Source organism: Galeopterus variegatus, unplaced genomic scaffold (assembly GCF_000696425.1).
Source record: "Galeopterus variegatus unplaced genomic scaffold, G_variegatus-3.0.2 Scaffold299, whole genome shotgun sequence".
Lineage (NCBI taxonomy): Eukaryota > Metazoa > Chordata > Mammalia > Dermoptera > Cynocephalidae > Galeopterus > Galeopterus variegatus.
This window is the reverse complement of record NW_007726410.1, coordinates 24,794-34,023: the sequence shown is the minus strand read 5'-3', so window position 1 is coordinate 34,023 and position 9,230 is coordinate 24,794. Positions and strand designations below refer to the sequence as shown.

The window sequence follows — 9,230 nt, the reverse complement described above, 5'->3', positions numbered from 1 at the left end:
GCCTTGTAACACCAAAGTCAAGGGTTTGGATCCTCATACCAGTCAGCCACCAAAAAAAAAAGTATTATTAAGGACAAAGACAATTACGGTATTATGACAAAAATTTCGATTCATCTCGGCGGGAGCGCTGCCGCGCTTCCCAAGCGGTGCACCGTAGCAGTGCGCCACCGGGCCGGCCCACACAATGAACTTTTTAAAAAACACATTTGTCACAGAGCAAATCTCAATAAATTTAAAACAGGTCATATTCACTAACTACAATGCAACTAAGTTAAAATCAATAAGAAAACCATAAACTAAAAAACATTCCATACACTTAGAAATTTTAAAACATACATACACAACTCAAGGAAAGAACAGAAACTTAAAAATACTTAAAACTGAAATATCGGAAACAATACCTATCAATTTAGGATTCAGCAACTTGGATCTTAGAGGGAAATTTATGGCCTTCTATTAGAAGAGAATTAAAAGAAATTCAGCGAGCTAAGCATTTAACTTATTAAGGTTTTTTAAAAAGAGCAAGAATTCAAGGAAGCAAAGAGATTATGAAGAACAATAATAAAGTAGAAACAAATTTCAACATAAGAAAGCTATTCTTTATAAAGATTAATAAAGTAGACACATCTCTAGTGAGATGGATGGAAAAAAAAAGATAAGGCATAAGAAAAGCTTCTCAGGGCCGGCCCGGTGGCGCACTGGATAGTGCGCCGCTTGGGAAGTGCAGCGGCGCTCCCGCCCGAGGGTTCGGATCCCACATACGGACCGGTTCCCGCTCACTGGCTGAGCGAGGTGCAGGAGCAACACCGAGGGTTGCAATCCCGTTGCTGGACACGGAAAAAAAAAAAAAAAAAAAAAAAAAAAGAAAAGCTTCTCAGGAATGGAGAAAGCAACATTATAGATAGAGCAGAGATAAGAAGATAAGAGAATACTAAGAACAACTTTATGCTGAAAAATTTGATGATGAAAAATTGGGAAAACCCCCAGAAAAATGTAACTTGCCAAATTTGACTTAAACAAACAAGCAAGAAAAACCCCCAAACCAGACCTCAAATAGTCAAAAACAATTCAAGAAATGGAATATGTAGTTAAAATAAAAAAATCTTCCCATAAGGACAATACCAGATCTAGATTGTTTTAAGATAGATCGTTGCTCACAGAATTTCATGTGACAGAACACGCCAATCTTACATAAACTCCCGTAAAACGTGATGAAACATATACCCACTTCATTCTATGAGACTAGTATCACTTTGATAAAAACCTGATGAGGTCAGTGTAAGAAAGAAAATTACAGGACAGTTTCATGATAAATACGTATGGAAAAAGCCATAATCAAACCAAGTTCAGAATTTTATAATTATTATAAAGAAGATAATTATTTCTAAGCTCAGTTTATTCCAGGAATGGAGCCAATTATTTAAAAATTGGTTAATAAAATTTGTTACATTAAAATTTATCATATTAAACCATTTTATAAAAATCAAAACCTATTCATAATTTTAAAAAACCCAAAAAATAACCAAACATGGCCAACTAGGAATAGAAGGTTACTCTAAACCTGATAAAGAATATCTACTAAAAACAATATCCTTGTTAGTGAAATATGAGAAGCATTCCTTTTAACTAACCACTTTTACTCAGTTTTGAATGGCTGTTATCTAGATAGAATTATAAGGTGAGAGAGACAGAAATGAAAAAATAGGTACTGAGAAGGAAAAAAATTCAGAAGAATCTACAAATAAATATTTAATATAGGAGAATTCAGCAAGGTGGCTGGATATTAGATCAATTACATTTTTTTACAGCAGCAATAAACATATTATACATACTGCACAATTACATATTTAAAAATTGCAACAATACAAAGTACCTGAGAATAAATTTTTTAAAATATATAGAAGACCTTCATTTAGAAAAAATGTTATGCTTTGTAAAAGACCTCAGTAACAGGAAAGAGGTATCATGTTCAGGGTCATTGTAAAAATATCAATTCTCTTCAAATTTATCTATAGATTCAATGTAATTCCAATTAAAATTTCAACAGGAGAAGACCAAAAGTGCAAGAAGGGCCAAAATATGCCTAAAGAGGAATAAGGTCAAAAGGCTTGCCCTAACATACTAAAATTTATTATAATGTGTTGGCATAGGAAACATATCAATTGAAAACAATAGAGAAAGTGGCTGGCTGGTTAGCTCAACTGTTTAAAGTGCAGTGCTGACAACACCAATGTCCAGAGTTTGATCTCTGTACTGCCTAGCCACAAAAAAGAAAGAAAGAAAGAAAGAAAGAAAACAGAACAATAGAGAGCACGGAAATAGATCACAAATATATGGGAGTATAATACATGACAGAAGTAAATGGCAATCGATGGAGAAAGTACAGATTTTTTTAAAAGTATGGGACAATTCGTTAACCACATTAAAAAAGAAAATGAAATCAGATCCTGCTATGGTCTGAATGTGCCCTCCAAAATTTATATGCTGGAAACTTAATTCCTAATGCAACAGTGTTGGGAAGTGGGGCTTTTGGGGAGGTATTATAATGGATTGCTGTCATTACAAAAGGGCTTAAGTTTGGCCCTTGTTTGCCCTTCTATTCCATTCCACCATGTGAGGACATAGTGTTCTTTTCCTTTGGAGGATGCAGCAACAAGGCACCATTTTGGAAGCAGAGCTCAGGCCTTTGCCAGATACTGAACCTCCTGACATCTTGATCTTGGACTCCCAGCCTCCAGAACTGAGACAATAAATTTCTCTTCTTTATAAATTATCCGGTCTCAGGTATTTTGTTATAGAAGCACAAAAGAACTAAGACAGATCTCTATCTCACTCCAAATAGAAAAATCAATTCCAGATGAATTAAAATATGGAAGACAAAACTTAAAAACAAACAAACAAACTTTGTAGTAAGGAAGAAATCAATTCCAGATGATTTAAATATGGAAGACAAAACTTAAAAAAAAAACAACAACTCTGTAGTAAGGAAGACTTTTAAAACTAAAAGACAAAAAGCACAACCAAAAAGTAAAAGATCAATAAAATGACATGTAAATTGAGAACATAAAAAAAAAATTAAGAATGTCTGTTAATCTAAAATATAAAAGATATTTTTAATATTTTAATGAACAGCCAAAGAGTAGTATTAAAAATATTTAAAAATCTTATGTCAATAATAAAGAACAAACAACCTTAAAGAAAAATAGGTTAAAGATATTTATGAATAGGCATTTCACAGAAGGGGAAATACTGAGGAACAATAAATATGACACTTAAACAATTAGGAGTCAGATATATGATTAAAACCATAATGAGATATCATTTTACACTTATTAGATGGGCTAGAATTGATGTCCGAGTCAGTGTTGGTAAAGGAAATGGATCAAGGGATCATCACACACATTACTGGTAAAAAATATGAAACTATTTTTGGAAAATAATTTGGTATTACCTTAAATAGCTAAACATAAAAATACCTTTTAGCACAGCAATTTCACTGCTACGTACATACTCTAGAGACCTAAATAATATTTAATAGGAATGCTCATATTAGCATTAGTTTTAAAAACAGAAAACTGAAAACCCTGAAGTCCACTGACAGAAGGATCAATATATTATTGTATATACATGTGTATACACATGAATAAATATTATACAGCAAGGGCTGGCCAGTTAGCTCAGTTGGTTAGAATATGGTGTTGATAAATATTATACAGCAGCCAAAATGAGTGAAGTTACACATAGTTGAAGCTTAGAAACATAATGCTGAGTAAAAAAAGCAAGTCCCAGAAGTAGTTAAGACACCATTTGTCTGATCAAAACCAAGCAAAATTAAACAATGTACTATTTAGGGAAACAAATATGTGATACACTTTTTAAAAATGAAAGGGAATGGCAACTACAAAACTCAAGTTAAACTATAATGTTCAGGTTAGTGGCTACTTCAAACGGAAGGCACAGAGAATGGTACTGGAGAGACGCTCACAGATAACTTCAATAGTATGGACAGAGTTAATGCCCGAATTCAATGGTAACCAAATACAGTCCATTGCCTGCTTCTGTAAGTAAGGTTTTATTGAAACATAACCACATTCATTCATTCACATATTATCTATGACTGCTTTTGAGCTACAATGACAGAGTTGAGTAGCTGCAACCTTATGGCCCACAAAGCCGAAAAGACTTGTATTTACTATCTGACCTTTTACAGGAAACATTTGCTAACCCCTTCTTTATAGTTGTGTTGAATTCACAGGTGTTCATTTTATTATTACACTTTATAAGCCGTATTTTAAATGAATTTTTTTGTAAGTATAAAATGTTATATCATTAAATACTTTTTGGAAAGACTTTATATATTTTATTAATTTGGAAATTATAAGTGCTCATAATATATGTTGGCTTTTCTCTGTTTTATCATCATATATATATAACTCAAGCTTATGAGAAATATAAACAAATACTAAAACTGTTAATAAGCATCTGGTTCTTATGAACACAGAATAGCACTAACAAACCAATAAAATGCATACCTGAAAAGGTTAACAGGCTTAATATTTAACTTCTTGTTAAATCTGCCTGTATGGAAAGTACATTATTCACCAAGTAATTATCCTTCCCTTTTAATATGTATTTTTCTTTCAAGATCCTAGCCTAAAAAAAAAAAAAAAAATCACAAAACTAAATGTTTGCCTTCCTCTACAAAAGGATAAGTATTCACCAACCATAGAAATGTGACTTATTAATGTAATTAAGGGACACTACATAATCACAGGGTAACTAACTGCTCTTAGAAAATTTTATCATATCTAATAGTTGATCCTTACTGAGTTAGCAAATCCACAGCACAAGGAAGTGGTGGAAGAAGACGTTGAATTACTTCGTCAGTGAGGAGATCACCACAGTGGGAAACAAAGCTCTTGATAGCTGAAAAAGAGAACAGATTCAGCACAGCATAATCAACCATGAAAAAAGAACATTCGATTATGGCACAGCATTAGCATTTTTTTTTTAACAGGAAGAAATAAATGTGCTAAAAACAAAAAATTCTTAAAACTCTAGTATAAAAAGGAAGCTAGAGTCTTCCACCCCTAACTATACTAAAAAAAAAAAAACACCCTAGGATTACTAAAAGAGATTAATAACCAAATAAACAAAATGTTGCTGTCCTAGGGTTTTTCCTCAGCCCTTGAGCTTAGAACTAAAAAAAAGAAATTAACTTAGACTCTCAAATTTGCCAGTTCTACACTAGTTCTGACTTTTGAGTCAGCATACCGGGTTTTTACAGTTGCTACCTGAAACAAAGACCTTTCTATACAGAGTTACTTCATATGTAGAAGAAAATGAGTATTTTAAACTTAGACAGATTTTGGAGAAAGAATAGTAGATCAGTACAAAGTTACAAAGTTACAGTTGGATAGGAAGAATACATTCTGTTGCTCTAGGGGGACAATAGCCAATAACACTGTATTGTATATTTCATGATAGCCAGAAAAGAGGATCTTGAATGTTAAAACCACAAAGAAATGACTAATGTTTAGGTGATAGATATACTAACTACTCTGACTGGATCATTTTACAATATATGCATGTATTGAAACAACAAACTGTATCCCATAAAAATGTACAATGAGGAAAAAAAGACGAATTTCAAGATCAATTTCAAAATAGGTTTTTCTTTTTAAGAGTAAAAATGCCATGAATAAAAAAAGAAAACCAAAATCAATGCTTCCATGTCTTTCCTGGGATCCCACCCTTCCTTAGTTCAAATTTTCATAGCCCAACACTATTTTTAACAGTCTATATATTATAGAAGGGTACAACTTTCCTATATAGAACAAATGGAAACCATGCTTAAACAATGCTAATAAATCAAATCTTAGTATTTCTGAAAAAAGAAATGAATGCCTACTTAAGACAAAGTAATCTTAACAGTTTTCAACTGGATTGTATCTAATCAAACATGCATTATCCTGAGGATTACAACTCTTGAATTTGTATGGTTTATTATATCATATTTCAGTTATCGTCACCAACTAATCAGTTACAAAAATCACTAGAGACAGATTTCCCTCCCCCCTTCCTTTAAATGAAAGTATAAGTACACGTAAAACAAACGGCAACAGTGGAGGAGGAGCCAAAGGAAAAGAAGAGAAAAGGCGAAACTCAACCTACCACAGAGTGCACCAGCTCGTCCTTCTAGGGTTACCTGCCATGTAAATGAATCTCCTCGGCTCTTTTCTGTTCCTAGATCTTTAGGAGAGGCTGGAAAGACACACTTCCACAACAGCAGAACTCGAGCAAGGTGATGACTGACAACTGCTGGACCTGTAATTTATTCAACTTGTCACTTGTAAAAGAACCTGAGGTGGTCATTCTTTAAAACCCTATTATTAAGCAAGAACTTCCCTCTTAAAATAAGTGTATTTCAGTTCCCTACTACTTTGTCCCTTTTCTTACCTTCTGGTTCCAAATGAATCTACCACTGCATGAACTACTATCTGATGATGCTCAACTACAGAGAGGAAAAACAAGGAACTAGCTTGGGCTCTACTGTCAGCTCTTCCAGTACTGCTGAGACTCAGTTTTTATATCTATAAAATGAAGCCAGTATAGTACCTGCACTGCTTGTCTCCATGGATTTGTCATATCCAAATGAATGAATGCACTTTAAAGCACTTGTTTAAAAACCAGAGGTGAAATATCTGAATAGAATACTTAAAAAAAAAAAAATTCAGAGCAACAACATTTATGAATTAAGGGATCATGAATACATAAACCCTGTAATAAGTAATAAGGCAATACAAGTACATTAAAAAGTTCATTGAAAGATTTGTATTATCTTTTAATTCTATTTTCACACAAACTTTTTGAAGTACCCTTGTACGGTGATAGCATTATCAATTAAAAAAAGAAATAAACACTAAGTAGTATAAAAACCAAAACTTGCCGGACACGAAAAAAAGACAAAAAGGAAAAAAAAAAAAAAACCCAAAACCCACAGCTTTTCTCTCCAAGTCACTTTCCTTAAAATTCTAGGTACCCTAGAATTCTCCTATAAGCACTTCCTACTTCTTATTCCCACATTCTGCTGACTATGTATCATTCTTCTGTAGTATGACAACACAGCTTGGGACTACATTGGCTTTGGAGGGAGACTGCCAGGTTAATATCCTTGCTCCACCCACTTATTAACTGTGTAAACTTGGATGAGTTACTTAACCTTTATGTGCCTCAATTTCCTCATCTATAAATAAGGATAATAATAGTATTTACTTCATAGGACAGTTTCTGAGCTTATACAAATTTATATAGTTCATGGTAAGCATTTATGCAATTTGCTTAGATCATGGTAAGCACTTATATAATGTTTGACATGCAATTATTCGAATATTTGCCTTATTTACAAAGGAAGAGGTGAGCCTAATAACATTAAAAGGCAGTGGTGAGGCAATCGCTTTTTTGAGGGGGAGGAGTGCAGCTGGCCAATATGGGGATCCAAACCCTTGATCTTGGTGTTGTCAGCGCACCACAGTTTATCAACTGAGCCAACTGGCTAGCATTAATCTCTTTGTTATGCATGCAATTTAATAGATTCAAAAATAATTTCCCCATCTTTTTCTGACTTGCTTTTTTAAGGAAAAGGCAGTATGCTAATCCCTATAGCAAAACAAATTCAACACACACTGCTCACTACTTGATGAAGTAGTACTAAAAAAAAAAACCGTATACTTGGCATAAAAGAAGAAAATCGGAATGAGGTAATTAAGAATATGTGATTGTCCGAGGTTTGTGTGTGTGAGTTCATTAATGTGCACATTCACACTCATATACAAGAGGTTGTGGGGACAGAAAATTCTGAAAGCAAAATTGAGTCACATACCAAAAAATGAAATGTGTGCAGTCACTAAAAGTACCCATACTTGAGAAAAGTTTCATAAATATTTGCCATTGTACCCTTAAGAAATCTCACTAGGGCTGGCCCGGTGGCGCACTCGGTAGAGTGTGGCGCTTGGGAGCGTGGCGGCGCTCCCGCTGAGGGTTAGGATCCCATATAGAGACCTGTCCGCTCACTGGTTGAGCGCGGTGCGGGCGCGACACTGAGGGTTGCGATCCCATTGCTGGTCGCGGTACGGGCACGACGCCAAGGGTTGCGATCCCGTTACCAGTCACAAAAAAAGACAAAAAGAAAAAAAAAAAAAGAAATCTCACTAACTCAATAGTGGACAGTGCAGCATCTCTTTCCTAGAGAGGTATTAAAACAATGTGATTTCAGAGACATATATGAACTAAGTTATTAAAAATGAGTTTATAGTATTTCCAAAGTTAAAACAAACAAGAGTTAGTTTTCCACACCCAAGAATAATATTGTATCTAACAAAAATAACACACACACACACACACACACACACACACACACACACACACGCAGACTTTATGAGCCTCCAGCCACATACATAAGACATGGAGACATCTGTACGTGAATCGAAGTTGTTTTATATGACATCAAATAAACTAGGAAGTATAGCAAAAAAGGTGAAAAAATGTTACAGTGCATATTCAAAGAATGACTAGAATGTGGTTTATTTGAGTTTACACCACTTCAGAGTAGTGAATATATTAGAAATAGTTAAAAAAGAAATCATAAATGGCGAATGGAATGAGGAAAATACAGAAGAGGTGGTAAAACACAGAGCAAAAATTAATAAAGCACTCCGATGGTTGTCAAAAAACCATTTTCCCACAAAAAAGAATCAAGGCTCCCTGGAAGAATGGCTGATGGCAACCCTAGGGCAGGAAAAGTACAGTGTAAAACCTGAGATGTCTTATCATGCGCAAAATAAACAAATTATCAAAGAATATTAGGTTCATGTTAAAAGGACACGTGAACCAACTTGAAGGGGCTCCCACTGACTAAAGATAAGACAATTTGAGGATTAAAAGGAATAATGACTGCAATGGATTAAAACATATAAAAACATAAAATTCTACGAGTTTATAACGATACTTAAAAACAAAAACCTCACTGATACCCTTTAAAAGTTGCTAGGATACTAACACATTTTAAAAACTGATAATAAAGGAAAAGAATAATGCATCAGAAAAATGCAGAAAGCCCAAGAAAACATAGTAACTAAAAACATGATTTTAAAAATTTAATCTTTTTGTAAGTTAATTATGAAAATGCATTAAAATATGCTATACTAACATATATAATATGATGTACTAAT

At 33.8% G+C, this 9,230-nt stretch overlaps 1 protein-coding gene across 1 annotated transcript in view; it reads right to left on the bottom strand.

The window, feature by feature from the left end:
- Positions 1-9,230, bottom strand: part of HEATR5A (HEAT repeat containing 5A) — a gene marked incomplete at its 5' end in the record, with an annotated part of 90,049 nt that overhangs the window by 60,376 nt on the left and 20,443 nt on the right. Inside the window, 2 exons of the mRNA XM_008567158.1 lie at positions 4,827-4,926; positions 6,175-6,327. Coding sequence (XP_008565380.1) covers positions 4,827-4,926; positions 6,175-6,327 — 253 coding nt within the window. The remainder of the gene's footprint in view (positions 1-4,826; positions 4,927-6,174; positions 6,328-9,230) is intronic.